The 17363-nt window shown below is 42.1% G+C and overlaps 1 protein-coding gene and 1 pseudogene across 6 annotated transcripts; one reads left to right on the forward strand and one right to left on the reverse strand.

The window, feature by feature from the left end:
• Positions 1 to 1827: 1827 nt before the first annotated feature.
• Znf184 (zinc finger protein 184) lies at positions 1828 to 16844 on the forward strand. 6 transcript variants are annotated; one of them, XM_036187265.1, is made up of 6 exons: positions 1828 to 1867; positions 2333 to 2537; positions 3737 to 3804; positions 5751 to 5877; positions 6373 to 6468; positions 14261 to 16844. In XM_036187265.1, the coding sequence occupies exons 2-6, from the start codon at positions 2531 to 2533 to the stop codon at positions 16210 to 16212; spliced, it is 2250 nt and encodes a 749-aa protein (XP_036043158.1). In that variant the 5' UTR covers positions 1828 to 1867; positions 2333 to 2530; the 3' UTR covers positions 16213 to 16844. The 6 variants fall into 6 exon arrangements, with proteins under 6 accessions (XP_036043158.1, XP_036043155.1, XP_036043159.1 ...); XM_036187262.1 differs by lacking the exon at positions 1828 to 1867 and adding an exon at positions 1894 to 2189; XM_036187266.1 differs by lacking the exon at positions 1828 to 1867 and adding an exon at positions 1894 to 2189 and having other exon boundaries at positions 14300 to 16844.
• LOC118583828 lies at positions 12787 to 13981 on the reverse strand (annotated as a pseudogene).
• Positions 16845 to 17363: the final 519 nt, after the last annotated feature.

Raw genomic sequence — 17363 nt, forward strand, 5'->3', positions numbered from 1 at the left:
AACTAGATTGTTGCCGTTGAAAAATGTTTAAGGTGACAAGAGAGGAAAAGTCCAACAACCAAAAACTTAGAGACTATGGGGGAGGGGGGGTATCGTTCTTACATTACACTAGAGAAACAATGAAAACATGAAGTTTTTAGTGAAAATTTGTGACCCACAAATTTCATGTTACCTAAGTTGTCTCCCATATTTAAAGCCTCAGAAATAAAAACATTTATTCCTGGAAAGGCCTTAGGCAAACTCATTCCAGTTTCTTCCCTTGGCCACCAACTATCCATGATAATCCAGCAGTCCTTTTTGTTGTCCATGCGACCTCAAGCAAGTTAATCTATTTCTTACTTAATTTCCATTGATGTAAAGTAGGAACAATTAGAGAAAAGTATATCCACTTAATTGCTTTAAGAATTAACTTACTAGATGCAAGGCACTTGGGACCTTGCTTGGCATACAGGAAATGTTGACAGCTGGTTTTAAACTTATCCCTGCTTCCTGACTGTTATGAACACGTTGACTTTCTGTCTTCTGTCCTTGTGTCTATTCCTTTCTTTTACTCAATTTCAGTTTTCTTCGAAATCATAGAGACACTTCTAAAGAGTATCCTCAACTGTTCCTCACCAGCAGTTCAATTTTCTCAAATATGCCTCCAATAGTTGCCACATTTTAAAATATGCCTTTTGGGGCCTGGAGAGATGGTTCAGAAGTTTCTAGTAACCATGTCTAGTGTTAGCGTCCTGGAGAAGTTCTACAAAAGACCACCATCCACATATGCAATCAGCAAGAACGTTCTTTATTCCAGCATGCTGGGGGTGGGGGGTACCATCCTACAAAAAGGCAAAATGACAACGACCCCCAGAGAAGCGCATAAGCTCCTTTTAAGCACCACTAAGGGGAGTTCCTAGGGCAGTTAGGTCATTTTAGATATGATTGGCTTAAGCAAATGGCAATCATATTAGTATGTTCTGATTGGCCAGGGCTAGTTAGGGCTGGTCAGGGGTACAGTTTTCCTTTTTGGGGCAAGTCTGTACTAATCCTAGGGTTTGTCCTTATTTGGTTATTTGCTGACTGTGGCTCAGGCCTGGCCTGGCGTGGCCAGGCACGTGTAGTATCAGGCCTCCTTGTCCTTGTTGATGGGGGTGTTAGAGATTGATTGTCCTTTGTGGCTCTTTTAGAAACTGCTCGTTCAGTCTCTGGAAACTGAAATTGAGGCCTGATCTCTGAGAGAAGACTGAACAGAGAGCATTAAAATACTGTGCCACCACCTCCTTCCGTTTTCTTTAGCATTTAAAAAAATGTGGGACATTTTTCGAAGACATAAAAACAATTCAATGGGTAATGACAGATATTTTCAAAATGACAAAAATCACATAAAGAAGAATGCAGGTCAGGTAATAAAGGTAGGGCTGAATGGTGAAATGTACGCTTGTGTTTTGAAATTAGTGTGGGAGGTCCTGACCCTCGGGAGGTGGAGAAAGTGGATCAGGAATTCAAGGCCAGCTACATCTATATAGCAAGTTCGAGGCCACCTGAGGAGCATGATACCCTGCCCCAACATCCCCGACCCAAAACTCTGCAGGTGTGTGTATCTGTCTTTGTTCCAAAGACTAGTATATGACTACCTCTGCTCACAGTCCAAGCAATCAGACACAAACAGTAGGTAGGCGCAACTTCCCGACCCACCAAGTGGGACCGAAACATTTGTGGAAGCCTGGGAAAAGTAATTCAGAAACGCCGCGTGTTGCATTCTGGGAAACGTGGTCCTTCGTGCTCCCCGGTATGTGGCGCGTGTGTGTTGGAGGGAGGAGGAAAGAAAAAGGAGCTTCTGCCCGACCGGAAGTGACCGCTAAACCGACTGTGGGCGTGGAAAGAGGTGGGTATCTGGCCAGTTCCCGGCTTAGGCTCCTACCCTTAGGTTTGTTGACCATCCCACGCGATCCTGGACCCTAACGAGTGCGTCACTAGACAGGAGTCCAGGTATCACCATGGCAACCGCCAGGCCCCTGGGAGTGTGACGTCACCTGGCAGGCCGGCGTAAGGCGGCCGGCGCGGGAGGAAGCCGCGGAGCTAGGGAAGGGGGCGCGCCTCCCCTCGGTGATGGCGGGGCTGCCCGTTCCCCAAGGCTTTGTTCCTTTGTTCTGGGCCGGGCCAGCTGAGTTGCGGGGCAGCCTGCCCTCTGGTGTGCCCCGCAACAGGTGTGTCTGGCCGCGGGCCGGGGAAGTAGCAGGTCGGGGACCCGGTGGAGAGCGCCTAGTCAGACTCTGCGCCCTCCCTTTCCACGACTGTGTGTTTCTGTGCAGTAATCCAATCCTCCCCTGTGCTCTCCGCTCTTGGGCAGGACCTCCTGGCCACTCTGCATGAGTCTGAGGTGCACTGTAAGACGTGTGCTGCAGACTGCATCCTGTGCCCTGTAAACCAACCTCGGAGGGCATAAGGCACCCACCCTGGAAGGGGAGCCGGACCTTCAAGCCCCAGACTGAAGCTGCCTGGGTATCCACGTGTCCAAGTTCTAGCGGAACACAGTAGAGCTCCTGAGATGGCAGGTAATGGGGACTACCAGGGCAGAGCCGGCTGGTGGGGGCGCGAACTGAGAGGTGGGAGGAGGAAGCAATGTGGCTAGGGGTAAAGAAACCTAATTACATCATCGAAAGAGACTGGAGGAATTAATTCTGTCTCCTGGACATGAGAATTTGAAAAGAAACAACAGTTCAGAATATCTGATCCTCTTGATATTTTTCTTTATTTCATTGTAGAATAATAAATTGTTGTAGTCAGAAAAAAAAAAAAAGCAGTGTTCTATCTCTTCAATACAAAGATAAGTTTCGAAATATCTTGCAGATAGCAATTTTTCAAGTTTGTGCCGGTGCGAGTGTGGCCTTAAACTCGCCATTTTGGGTGCATAAAAAAAGAACATAGTTGTTTTTTAGTTCCTTCTACCCAAAGTGCCTATTCTTGTGATCTTAAAAGCACTAGAGACTGGCCGTTTTTTCACAATGCTACTCTGACCTGTGAATTCAGCTGTTAGAACTCCCAGGTTCTGGTTCGAGTAGCCTGGCCTCATTTCTTTTGATAGGTCTATGTAAGATCTCTAGACTTCTGAGAAGTCTTTTTCCTAGTTAGCACATTTCTTACATTGTAGTGCCTAAAAATAAAAATAGTTATTTAAATGTTATTTTAAAAACATCTGAGAGTATAATATATTACTATTTTTCCCTCAAAATATTTTGTTAAAATTTTTTTAGATTGATTTTTATTTTATGTGTATGAATGCTTACCTGTATGTCTTTTCTTTTCATTAGGTATGCATGGTTGCACGGGTGTGTACATTGTGTGTGCCACTAAACTTCCAGAGTTCCCACAAGTTCTTGCTTCCTCAGTGCTGGGATTAAAGGCATGCACCTTCATTCCCTGCTGTTTACTGACATTTTATGTGTAGCAGTGAAAAGACAGCAGGAATGTCTTGCCTCACTTAATGAGGACCTCAGATTTAGCTGTATGAACCGTGTGAGTAGTTAAGTATCAAGAGACAAAGCTGAATCTTAAAGCAGTTTTTTTTTTTTTTTTCCCTCCTGATCCTACTCAGGACAGTACAGAAGCCTCAGCTGGGTCTTTTTGGGGCACTAGGGATTCAGACATAAAGGAAGGAGAGACATGGTTGTTATTTCCAGGAAGAAAAGTGAGTTTTTCTGGATTGCTGGGAGCAACAGACTAGTCAGATTCACCATGGCCTCTTCTACCTTAGGCCTGTCCTTTGCAGACCCTGCCAGTCTCTATGAGGGACATCCTCTACTCCCATCAACTAGTTTTCGGGTAAGTTGAGATTTTCTTAGGTGCTTTGTTGATGTAGAATGTTATTTTAAGGTGTGTTACTTTTGTTTATGTTGCATTTGTTTAACTCTGTGAAGCTGTGTTACTGTGCCTGTCTGAAACACTTGAGAGTCTAATAAAGAGATGAATGGCCAATGGTGAGGCAGGAGAAAGGATAGGCAGGGCTGGCAGGCAGAGAGGATAAGTAGAAGGAGAAATCCGGGAAAAGAGAAGAAGTAGCCAGAGAAGGAAGAGGACTCTAGGGGCCAGTTACACAGCAAGCCAAGGAGTAAAAGTAAGATATACAGAAGTAAGAGTATGGTAAAAGCCCAGAGGCAAAGGGAAGATGAGATAATTTAAGAAAAGCTGGCAAGAAACAAGCCAAGCTAAGGTCAGGCATTCATAATTAAGAATAAGCCTCCATGTGTGATTTATTTGGGAACTGGATGGTGGGCCCCCCAAAAGAGCCAAAAAGAAAAAAAAACAACACCATGTCACTTCTCAGAATAACGTGTCTTTTATTGTGAGGTGTGTTTACCCCCAAATCATCATTGGCAAGTCTTTCTGGGCTCTCATCTGTCCTGTGATCTCATCTGGATCCTGCTCTGCCTCTCCAGTTTCAAGGATGCATGCACCATTTACCTCTTACCTAGTATCTTGTAACACTATTAGGCTGGGGGGAAAGTAGCACAACATTTAATTCACTTGAATAGAGTAAAATGGCCAATAAAAATCAAATCAGGCAGATTTATGGAAGGTGAAATGAGTGTTGTAGATCTGAGGGAATGTGTGGTTTGCAAGGGACAGAGAGTTCCATGGATGATGTGGAATTGTACTCTCTGAAGGACAAGTGACATTTGAATATTGGAGTGAGAAGCCGAGTACAGGTATGGAGAGGGTTATGAGCAGAGGTGTGCAGGTGAGTACTGCTAACAGCCGCAGATTCAGAAAGATTTGGAGGAGCTGGCTTATTTTGGGAAAATTGAATTTGGTCAGAATATGAACTATCTTGAATATCTAATGAGAAGTGTGAGGCTTTATTCTCTAGGTCATCTTTGAGTCATATTAGATTTTAATATAGGAAAAATGACCTGATGAAGTTGTTGAGAAAATGTATCTTCTTGAGAACTCAGACAAAAGAAAGAGAGAATGGATGAAAGAGAAAGAATTTTTCCATAGGCCTTAATGAACCTCAAAACCTTCCTTCATCGGGTTTCCTATGCTTATTCAGACCACACACCCTAGTTCTGGCCAATTTCAACTTAAGGACTTTTAGCATCACTCAGACGTAAGAGAGGACAAGGACAGTATTGGCCAGTAATGCCTGAGCACTTACTTGGATGCCTGAATTAAGCACTTCACAGGGGGAAAAGGTTTGCTTTTGGTTTTTGGTGCTGAGGATTGAACCTAAGGCCTTGTCCATGCTCTGCCAGTGAGCTACATTACCACCCTCCACATAGAACATTATTTTATTCTTAATAATGATCCTATGGATAACAAACTGTGTAGATGGACTTTTCTTTGGGCCGCCAGCTCACAAATAATGACATGGAGACTTATCAATTATGAAGACTTGGCCTTAGCTTAGACTTGTCCCATAGCTCTTATAACTTAAATTAGCCCATTTGTATTAATCTATTGTTCTGTCATGTGGCTCATTACCTCATCTCTCCATCCTGCCCATGCTGCTTCCTCTGTATCTGGCTGGAAGTCTTGTCTATGCCTCCTGCCTAGCTATCCACCATTCAGCTTCTTATTACACCAATCACAGCAATTAGTTTTCACACAGTGTGCAAATATCAACATACTATTTTAAAACTTTCCAAAAATGGACATCCTAGTGACTGACATACTACTATCACTTTAGTTTATCACCTGTCTTGCTTCTATAGATATTATTAATCTTACCAATTTCCTAAGGCTAAGTAATAGAATACTTGATGTTTTAGGAATCAGTGACCTTTAAGGATGTGGTTGTGAACTTCACCCAGGAAGAATGGAAACACCTGGATCCTACACAGAGAGATTTGTTCAGAGATGTAACGTTGGAAAATTATACACACCTGGTCTCTATAGGTGAGGGTGATGCCCCCAAGTTAAGATAAGGATGTGGGTTGGGGGTGTATACCTGGTCTCTGTAGGTAAGAGTAACCCTAAATTTATATGGTGTGGGAGGCAAATGCACACCTCATCTCTGTAGGTAAGGGTAGCCCAAAGTTTTGATGGAGTGTGGGGAGGAGGGTACATACCTGGTCTCTGTAGGTGAGGGTGACCCCCAAATTTAGATGAGATGTGGGAAGCCCATTATCTCTTGTGTTTAGATGTGATTGATATCTAAGTTTAGAAACCAACAATTTTAAATTTTGGTAGTTTCTCCTTATTAAGTGGAACAGCAGACTAATTTTTCTCTCTTGAGATCAGTCTCTCAGTTGTCTATGACAGTTGACATGCTATTCATCCCACCAGATTTTTCCCATGTGGAATATCTTAGAAACAGAGTGGTGAGATTACATTCTGATCCAGTGCTTTTTCCTTATTGCAGACAGATTCCTTTTTTTCCCCTCTGAGCAGGACTCCAGGTTTCCAAACCTGATGTGATTTCCCAGCTAGAACAAGGGACTGAGCCGTGGATTGAGGAGTCGTGCATTCCTGTTGCTTCCATGGAAAGTAAGTAGTGTGTGACAACAGAGGACTGCTCTGCAGATGCCAGCCTGGTGAGAAGTGACTCTGTGTAGATGTGCACCCAGAGCACCACCTGTGGAGAGATGAGATTCTATTTCACAGTCTCTTTAGAGGAGGCACCCTTCCTGATTGTTGTAAAGCAGTCCTCTCAAACAGTGCTCTGCATTCCCTCTTCCCACTTTCTTTTGATCCAGGATGGTCCCCACTTTCTGTTTTCGGGTTTCAAATGGAAACACATGCTATCCCCAGATGCTTTCACTCAACACTGGCCACCATCCAGTCTCTCTTCTTTGTCCTCAACCAAACTAAAATAAAAGTGAGTTCCACACCTGCAGCCCCCCCTTTTCTTAAAGCACTTACCCCCTTCTTACTCTAATGCATAGTTTCATATTCTGTCACTTTATCATTCTGTCCTTGAGATTCTGAATAATTCTGAATATAATCTTCTAAGTCATCAGTTTCCAAACTGCACAAGGAATTTCTTCAAGGTCCTGACTCTGGAATAAGCTAGTCACCCTGTTTATTGCTGTACTATTCACAATAGCTTAGATGTCCATGAACCTAGGAATAGATGAAGAAAATGTGATACATCTACACAATGGAATTTTATTCAGCCATACAGAAAAATGAAATCATAGCCAGGAAGTAGTGGTAGCCTTTAATCCCAGCATTCGGGAAGCAGAGGCAGGCACTCTCTGTGAGTTCGAGGCCAGCCTGGTCTAGAGCAAGTTCTGAGACAGCCAAAGCTTTTACACAGAGAAGCCCTGTCTAGAAAAACTAAAAAGGAAAAAATGAAATTGACATTTGCAGCACCATTGTGTTCTTTGTATCCTAAGTTTTTTCAGGACTCATGGTAAAGGGATATTGAACTTTGTCGAATGCCTTTTCTGCATTAATTGCGGTGACCAGGTGATTTCTGTCCTTAGTCTACTTACGTCTTATTTTATTCATGGATATGTATATATTGAATCGGCCTTGCATCCCTAGGGTGAAAAACTGCGGTTGTTATGTATGATCTTAGTGTGTTCTTGAATTTGGCTAGCAGGGATTTTGGTGCAAGTTTTTGTTCCTGTATTGGTCTACACTTTGTTGTTGTTTGGTCTTTATCTGGTTTTGATATCAGAGTGATACTAGCCTTGTAAAATGAGTTTGGTGGTATTTTCTCCTTTTCTTTTTTTGTGAAACAGTTTGAGAAGTAATAGGCATTCGCTCTTCCTTCAACGTTTGGAAGAATTCAGCAATAAACACATTTGGCCCCGGACTTCTCTTTGTGGGGAGGCTTTTAATTACTGTTTCAATATTGTTACTGTTATGGGTCTGCAAACATTGCTTATATCTTGGTTTAATTTTGCTAACTCACATGTATTTAGGAATCTATCCTTTCGCCAAGATTTTCTAGCTCTTTTGAATATATTTTCAGTGTATTCCCTAATTATCCTCTGGATTTCATTGGTGTCTTTATAAGCAGTTCCTTTTGAATCTCTAATTTTGCAAAGGTGCATTGCATCTTCTGTTCCTTTTGTTGGTTTGGCCTACGATTGTCAATCTATTTATCTCTTCAAGGAACTAACTCTGACTTGATGCATTGTCTTTTTAAGTCCCTATTCATTATTTCTAGCCATGTGCTTTTGGGTTTGGCTTATGTCCAGGTTGTTTTCTATTCCTGTGATAAACATCATGACTAAAAACAACTTGGGAAGGAAAAAGTTTTCTGGTCACAGTCCATTATTGAGAAGCCAAGGCCAGGACTCAAAACAGTATAGGAACCTGGAGACAGTAACTGAAGCAGAGACCATGGAGGAACACTGCTTACTGCCTTGCTTTCCATAGCTCACTCAGCTTGCTTGTTACTACAACCTAGGACGACCTGCCCAAAGGTGGCACCATCCACAGTGGGCTGGGCCCTCCCAGTTAATGTTAACCAGGAAAATGCCCCCACAGACCTGCCTACAGGCCAATCTGATTCAGGCAGATCCTCAGATGAAGTTTCACTTCCCAGATTATTCTAGCTTATATCAAGTTGACAAAAAGTACCACAGCTTGTTGGTTTTTTTTGTTGTTGTTGTTTCTTTGTTTATTTTTTAATTTAATCTTTTTTTTTTCTAGAACCTTGAAATTGGGAGCAGGAGAGATGGCTTAGGGATTTAAGAGAGCTTCATGCTCCTCCAGTCTACCCAAGTTCAGTTCCTAATTATTTCGTCAGGTAGCTCACAACCTCCTTGACTCCAGATCCAAGGAATTTGATATCTCTGTCCTCTTTGGGCACAGGCACCCATGTACATATGTTCACACGCATAATTTTTAAAATTAATGTCTCTGTGTGTTTAACACTGAGATATATCATTAGATTGTTTCCTGTTGGTCTTACTTTTTCTTTTTTAATTATGTGTAGGTGTGATACGTACATCTTTGGTTCTTTATTTTTAGGGGGCAGTGGTTAATGTATGCACATACAGCTATAAACTTAAGAATTATCTTAGCTCTATCCAAGAGGTTCTGGTAAATTGTGCTATCATTTTCTTTTGATTCTAGAAAGTTCTTTATTTCCTCCCTGATTTCTTCAATGACCCCACTGTTCATTCACAAGTATCTTGTTCGGTCTCCAAGAATTTGTATTGTTTCTGTGGCTTCTCTTGTTGATGGTTTCCAATTTTATTCCATTATGACCTGATGAGATACAATGAATTAATTTTGATCCTTTTGTATTTATTAAGGCTTGCTTGTGGTCTCTAAGATGATTTCAAGGGCTGGTGAGAAGAATGTGCATTCTGTATCTGATGGGTAGTATGTTGTGCAGATATCTAGTTCCAACTGATACATGGTATAATTTAGCTCTGAAGTTTCTTTGGTGATTTTTAATTTGGAAGACATCTAAAGGGGAGTGTGGATTACTGAAGTGTTTCAGTATTTCTATATGAAGACCTTTCTGGCCTTTCATGCCTTTCAGTATTTGTTACATTAAATTGGGAACCCAAACATTTGTTATATCTCCTTAATAAATTATCCCCTTTGTTAATATGCAGTGACCTTCTTTATCTATTCTGACTAGTTTCAGTTGGGATCTACTTTATCCAATATCAGAATAGTTATGCTAGCTTAATGTAAGTTTGCATTTCTTAGCCAGTGGTGGTGGTGATGGTGCATACCTTTAATCCCAGCACTGGGGCAGAGGCGGGTTGATCTCTGAGTTTAAGGCCAACCTGTCTGCAGAGCAAGTTAAAAGTTTGCATTTGTCTGGTAGGTTGATTTCCATTCTTTGGAATCTGTTTATGAGTGTCTTTGAAGGGAAAGTGTATTTCTAATAGACAACAAATAGTTGGATCTTGTAATCCAGTCAGTTGTGTTTTTATATTGGCGAGTTGAGGCCATTTACATCAGAAATTCTTATTGAAGCGTTTTCAGTGTCCTATGGTTTTGTTGGTTGTTTTGGTTGACTAGATTATTATTGCTATAGTTCTTTTCTTTACAGTAGTTTAAGACAGTTGTGAGCCTCCATGTGGGTTCTAGGAATCAAACCCAGCACTCTGAAAGAACAGCCAGTGTTTGTAACCATTGAGTTATCTCCAGCCTCAACAATCTTTTTTTTTTTTTTTTTTTTAAATGTGTATGAGTGTTTTGCCAGCATGTATGTTGTGCATCATTTGTGTGTCTGGTGCCTACACGGCCTGAAGAGAGTGTCAAAACCTTGGAACTGGAGTTACTGATGGTTGTGAGCCACCATGTGGCTGTTAGGAACTGAACCTGGGTCCTCTGCAAGAGCAAGTTTTTTTTAACCACTGACTCACCTCTCCAGTCCCAGGGTAACCATCTTAGTGGTTAATTTACTTCCAGGGTTTGAAATATCAACACACTTTTCTAGCTTTTTGGATTGTCAATGAGAGATCTGATGTTATTCTGATATTTCTCTGATGTATGTGGGTTGGTATTTTCCCCACATAATACAGTTTTAATTTTTTTTTTTTTTTTTTTTTTTTGTAATTTTGACATCTTGATTATCTCATGTTGTTCATGTCTATCTGTAGTTCTATATGCTTGTTGTGTATGGATGTCCTTTTTTCTCCCCCTTGTAGATTTGCTATAATTTCATTAAATTGTGCTTTTAGAATTTATCTCAGTTCCTTCTCCAGATTCTTAGATTTTGTCCATGGAACTTATCCCAGAGTTCTTGGCAGATTTGTTTATGCTCATTAATTTTCCTTTTAATCTTTGTCTGAATGTATTATTGTCTCAACCTTGACCTTCATCTCTGAAATTTATTACTCTGTTTGGTATTACCTATTAATAATACTTTCTACTTTAGTTTTTCGAAATACTATTTATTCATTTGTGTGCGTTGTGTGTGTGTTTGTGACTGTTTTGCCTACATGTATGTTTTCTTTACCACATACAGGCCTGGTACCCACAGAGGTCTCCTGAAACAGGAGTTTCAGGCAATTGTGAGCCACTCTGTGGGTGTTGGAACCAAACCCAGGTCCACTGCAAGAACAGTAAGTGGTCTTAACTGAGCTGCTTCTCCAGCCCCCGGTTACCGCCTTCTTGAGGATGTCTTGGAGACCTGTAATCCTGATGTGTGTTTTATCTCACTGGTCTGCGTGGGTTTTTGCAGCTTGGTTACCAGCATCCTCAATTACTTCTCCACATACTGGGTATAGAAATATGTTGGCCAGTGCCCATAGATTTTTGTATGTAGAAAAGTATATAGATTGCTTTTGTGAGAGGTGTGGTAATAATCAGCATGCTCTTCTAGAACTTTCTCTAATCCTTCCTTCTTTTCCCAAATAATTCTCTTGATCATTGAATGGAGTGTATGACATTGTGTAGACACTGGTTGTGGTTGATGTCACTTTGCCTTCATATGTTATATACTTGTGATTGGTTATCAAGCTCTTTTCTCTTTCTTGACAGCACAAGACTGTGCTTCACCCTACAGTACACCCAGAAGATATTCTTTTTTTTTTTTTTAAAGATTTATTTATTTATTATGTACACAGAGGAGGGCACCAGCTGTCATTACAGATGGTTGTGAGCCACCATGTGGGTGCTGGGAATTGAACTCAGAACCTCTGGAGAACAGTTGGTGTTCTTAACCTCTGAGCCGCCTCTCCAGCCCCAGGAGATATTCTTTATTGCATTTGTTTTGTTTATGTGTCGGCCAGGACTGCGTGTGTTTATGTGGAGGTCAGAGGACAACTTGCTGTGGTCAGTTCTCTCCTGTGTGGGTCGTGGGGATTGGACTCATTGTCAGGCCCAGCAGCAGCAGGCACCTCCACTGACTAAGCCATTCCAGCAGCCTCAGAAGATATTCTTTATGATTATTTGCTATACAAACCTATTTCCCTGGGTGTCATTCCTCTTGGTGAACATATACATCTGAAACCCATGCTAAAGCTGTGCTGCAGTGACCGTGTTTGCTGAAGGTCTGCCGCTGTGAAGCTGCCTGCACTGCTGCCCACTACCCATGATCTGTGGAGATTAGGGAGGAGAGAGTGGGCAGCATGAGGTCTGCCATTCTGCTCATGCTTGTGGTGGTTGTGGCTGGACTTACAATACAGTGTCTTTTCTTACTGTCGTCCTGTTAGCAGTGGAACTGGGGGATGTTTTCTTTTATTCTATCACCCTTGAGGGTCTTCCTCACCGGTCTCATATATATTTCTGTGGCTTCAACTCTTTTCTTTCCTCTTAAGCTGGAATTTTGTATCTTACACATAACAATCCTATTATAATGCTGCTTCTGGCATCTTCCACTCCTATATTATATGGATAATCCTCCATTTCTTTTTGCCAAATTCCAAAATGGTAGACTTGAATTTGTTATCTTTCCTACCATAAATTATTTCCTCTCCTATTTACAACTCTTACTTTTTAGCAAAGATGGAATTCTTACGTATGATTTCCAGGCTAACAGTCATAAATCTTAGTTAAGTCTCTCCTGTTTGTTTGGAGTTTACATCAGCATTCTTAAAATTTTGCTTTGTTGCTCATTAACGAGGAATTTCAATTCATACTGAGTCAGTCCTTTTCTTTGAAGCCTTAGTGGTCTCTGGTTACCTTTTTTTTCCCCCTAAGTTCATGGAATGCTTTATTTGCCTACATTACCTGGCAGGCCACTTCTTGTGAGCAGACGTGTCCATTGTACTCATTCTTGGATGCAGTTTGTGTCCACAGGAAGGAACACTGACCAGGGCAGCCCAAAGCTCAATAACCTGAGCAGAAGTTCAGCTCATTTCCATGTGAGATTCTGTTCTCCTTTGTCATGGCAGGTGTTTCAGTGATGGGGACAGTGCCAGTAGCCTAGTTGTGATCCTACAAGGTGAAGTGCTAGCCTTTCTCTAAGAATGTGGGCTGCCACAAGCATAGGCTGAGCTTCGGGTCCTCTCCAGGCATGGCAGGTTCCTTCTCCGGAGGCAAGATAACATGATAGGCTATGCCCCAAGTCAGAGAGAACATGATAGGCATAAAATGAGCCACAAAGGGTTTATGGTGGCCACCCTCCCCCTTGCTGAGGATGTAAACATGGGCCTCCACCCTTTGGTAGCTTTGGGTAGAAGAGCCTGGCTGAACTATGACCAAACCATGCTCAGATCCTCCTGCCTCTCTTCCTTAGACCAGAGCACCCATGTTATCCCCTGCCTCAGTCCTCTCCAAGCTCTTGTAGATTGTCTCAATACCCATCATCACAGTGCGAATGTCCTTATTACATCCCAACAACTCACATCTCCCTGTACCATGCTCTAATGTACCTGTCACCACTGTGTCCTAGCCAGGAATAGAGTAGACTGACTCTATGGGTAGCAGAAAGTGTTCCTCCAGGTCCCAGGTGAGCACCAGGATGTAAGCATCCAGCAGCTTTTACACTGACTTCACACCTAGCTCAGAATCACATTCTTCAAGGGCACAGAGAGCACAGAGCCTGTAATGATTGGAGTCCCTGCTCCTTCATAGCCAAACTAGGTGAACAGCTTCTGATCTCCAGCTATGTTATCCCCCACCATCTCTGAGTTCCGCATAGTGTCTGCCTTGTTCATATACACCACAGCATGCTTGGCCCCAGTCTGTTTAGCCATTGTGCTCTTGCATCTGTGGTATGGGGCCATCATCTGCCATCACCTCCAGGGTCATGTGCTCTAAGTGATCAGCCATGCTTGGGGAAGTCTTTGTGGGCATAGTAGCAGACAGGAGTGCTGTACTCCACATGGGCTGCACTGATAGTGATACCCGAAACTCTCCTCTGAGACATTGTGTGCCCTCATCTTCTTGAACTTAGCTCTACCTCCTTCAGCTAGAATTTTTGTAATGATATGGTCAGGGTAGTATTACCTGGGATTCCATGTGGCCAGTGCTACTCACATTCACATGGGGTTTGTCATGCACAAAGGACTTCAGAGCCTTCAGTGACTGCGGCCGACCTTGTAGCAGTGGGGTCAGGCTGACACTTGGGCCACTGAAGCAGGGTGTCACTTGCAAGAAAGAGGGGGCCACCAGTGTGGTACTACTGCATCAGTCTTCCAGGTACTGAGATTAAAAGTGTGTAACACCACACCCTGCTCACCTCTTAAATTTAACTATCACCTTAATTTTATTTGTCCTTAGAGATCATCTGTAAAATTGAAGCAAACAATCTCTTTCCAATTTCAGTTTATTTTCCTTAGCTCTTTCTGCTTTCTCACCAAATAATAAGGTTATATATTTGAGAACCCTGAAAGAATTAGATAATCTCCAATAAGGACAGTTTCCTTTTGCTCTGTCCAAAAAATACTGGCATTTTATTTTCTTTCAGACTGGAAGATAAGACCTGAGAATAGTGTTTCTCTCCTAGAAGTTGACATCTCAGAAGAACACCTGTCTGCAGAGGCAGTGGCAAACAACTGCGAAAGGGAAGATCCTTACAGCTCCAGTGTCTTAGAAACATGGGGATCTGGTGGGAGTTTAGAGAACCTTCAGGCAAACCAACAAACTCTGCCAAAGGAAATGAAAGTAACCGAGAGAACAGCACCCACTTGTGAGAGCAGTCTCGGGGTGAGTTCAAGCCTTGTAACACAGACAGAAGCAGTTCTAGAACAAACTTCCGTCAAAACAAGAGCCACGCTGAATTCACACCCCGTCAGGAAAGAGAAGCTGTGCAAGTGCAATGAATGTGGAAAAGCTTTTACTTACTGGTCCGCTCTCCTCCGACATCAAAGAACACACACTGGAGAAAAACCCTATAAATGCAATGAGTGTAGCAAAGCTTTCAGCCGAAGTGAAAACCTTATAAATCATCAGAGAATTCATACAGGAGATAAACCATACAAATGTGACCAGTGTGGAAAGGGTTTCATTGAGGCTCCATCTCTCACTCAACATCAAAGAATTCATACTGGAGAAAAGCCCTATAAATGCGATGAATGTGGGAAAGCCTTTAGTCAGAGGACCCATCTTGTTCAGCATCAGAGAATTCACACTGGTGAGAAACCATATACTTGTAATGAGTGTGGAAAATCCTTTAGCCAGAGAGGTCACTTTATGGAACACCAGAAAATTCATACAGGAGAAAAACCTTTCAAATGTGAAGAATGTGACAAAACCTTCACCAGGAGTACACACCTTACTCAACATCAAAAAATTCATACTGGAGAGAAAACCTACAAGTGTAATGAGTGTGGGAAGGCCTTCAATGGGCCTTCAACTTTTATCCGTCACCATATGATTCATACAGGAGAAAAGCCTTATGAATGCAATGAATGTGGAAAAGCCTTCAGTCAGCACTCAAACCTGACTCAACATCAAAAAACACACACTGGTGAAAAACCCTATGATTGTGCAGAATGTGGGAAATCCTTTAGTTACTGGTCATCCCTCGCTCAGCATCTGAAAATTCATACAGGAGAAAAGCCCTACAAATGTGGTGACTGTGGAAAGGCCTTCATCTACTGCTCATCCCTTACTCAGCATCGGAGAATTCACACTCGAGAAAAACCCTTTGAGTGCAGTGAGTGTGGAAAGGCTTTCAGTTACCTATCAAACCTGAATCAGCATCAGAAAACTCACACCCAGGAGAAAGCCTATGAATGTAAGGAATGTGGGAAAGCCTTTATTCGGAGTTCATCTCTTGCTAAGCATGAAAGAATTCATACTGGAGAGAAGCCATATCAATGTCATGAATGCGGGAAAACCTTCAGCTATGGCTCATCACTTATTCAGCATAAGAAAATCCATACTGGTGAAAGACCTTACAAGTGTAATGAATGTGGGAGAGCCTTTAGCCAGAAAATACACCTTACACAACACAAAAGAATTCATACAGGAGCAAAGCCGTATGCATGTCCCAAGTGTGGTAAGACCTTTCGACACTGTTCATCCCTTGCACAACATCAAAAAACTCACACAGAAGAAAAGCCCTACCAGTGTAACAAATGTGAAAAATCCTTTAGCCAGAACTCCCATCTGACTCAGCATCAGCAGATTCACACGGGAGAGAAGCCCTATAAGTACAGTGAATGTGACAAATCCTTTTCCCAGAGCATGCACCTAACTGAACATCAGAGTACTCACACTGGAGAGGAACGTTACAACTGTAATGAATGCCCAAAGACTTTTAGCCAGGACACATACCTTATTCAGCATCAGGAGATTCATTCAGGAGAGAAGCTTTTTGGGTGTGATGGCTGTGGAAAAGCCTTCAGGTATCGCTCTGCTCTCACCAAACACCAGAGACTGCACCCTGGCATAGCCGCTCTAGGAACATCATGAATGTAGCTGCTGTATTCTTTGGTTTTTTAGTGATGAATCAGAGCGGGGTGAGGAACTCCTTAAGGTATTTTAAATTTTTCCTATCTCATGATGAGATAGTTCATTGGGCTGAACTAATCCAAATATGTTATTAACATTGTGACAAGCTACTTTAAGTTTCTTTTGTGAATGAGGTGAAACAAAAGATTGAGAGATGATTTCAAAAGTAGCTTGGAGTTTTATACTCAGTTTTGTATATTTACAATATATTCTTAAGCAGTTGCACTATTCATCCCCATTTTGTCTTAGATCAATAATGTGTGTGGGGTTTTGCATGTTTTGCTAGGAGAAATTTGTATTTCAGTAACTAAGAATTTGTTTTGCTCTTGTTCTAATGCACTTACGTTATTCAGGTAACTGGTCCTTAAATAAAAATAATTATAAAATACAGTCAAACTCAATTGCCTGTGACTATTAAGATTCATCAGCAGGTTCATTGGTGTGTAGCTGTATTCCCAGCTTCCTAGGCTGAAGTAGGAGGGTTACAAGCCCTGGACTCTAAAGAAGACTGGACAGTACAATGAATTCTCATCTCAAAAACCAGCATTTCCTCTGTTAGCTTTAAAATCATGTTTTCTAGGAGTTACTGCTAGAGAGAGGTCTGCTTCTACAATATGTGGTACACCTGGTTGCACATGGGGTCTTGGGGTTTCGATAACAAACAGTTAAGGTTTAAACAAGAGAATTTTATTCTTGTTCTGAAGGTTAGAGTCTGGAAAGGTCCACTGTCTGGTATAGTCTGCTATGTCCTTATGTGCTTACATGGCAGAAAACAGAAAAAGATTTTTATAAAACCCCGTGCTTGAGTGTTCTATGATTGAACCTTCCAGATACTCATTCCTAATAACCATGTTGGGGAGTAAGTTTTCAGCTTTTGAATTTGGAGATGATTCAGTCCTAACAATTGAGAACAAGATTTAGTGCTAAGGCTGCCCTTAAGACTCGTGTCAGTTGACCCAAAGTATGGAACCAAGGCTTCAGAAAATCTGCCAGCCCTAGTCCTCACTTTTCGAGACATATTCTCTGTTGTGTAACCCTGGCTGTCCTAGAACTCACAGTGTAGACCAGGCTGGCCTTGAACTCGCAGACAGCTGCCTGTCTGCCTCTTTTGA

The sequence above is a fragment of the Onychomys torridus genome, chromosome 5 (assembly GCF_903995425.1).
Source record: "Onychomys torridus chromosome 5, mOncTor1.1, whole genome shotgun sequence".
Lineage (NCBI taxonomy): Eukaryota > Metazoa > Chordata > Mammalia > Rodentia > Cricetidae > Onychomys > Onychomys torridus.

Bases quoted from the DNA above. Each gene is read 5' to 3' on its own strand.
- Znf184 (XM_036187265.1), top strand. The intron at 3,805-5,750 runs GTAAGTTGAGAT...TTGATGTTTTAG, and splicing joins TCCCATCAACTAGTTTTCGG to GAATCAGTGACCTTTAAGGA. The intron at 6,469-14,260 runs GTAAGTAGTGTG...ATTTTCTTTCAG, and splicing joins TCCTGTTGCTTCCATGGAAA to ACTGGAAGATAAGACCTGAG.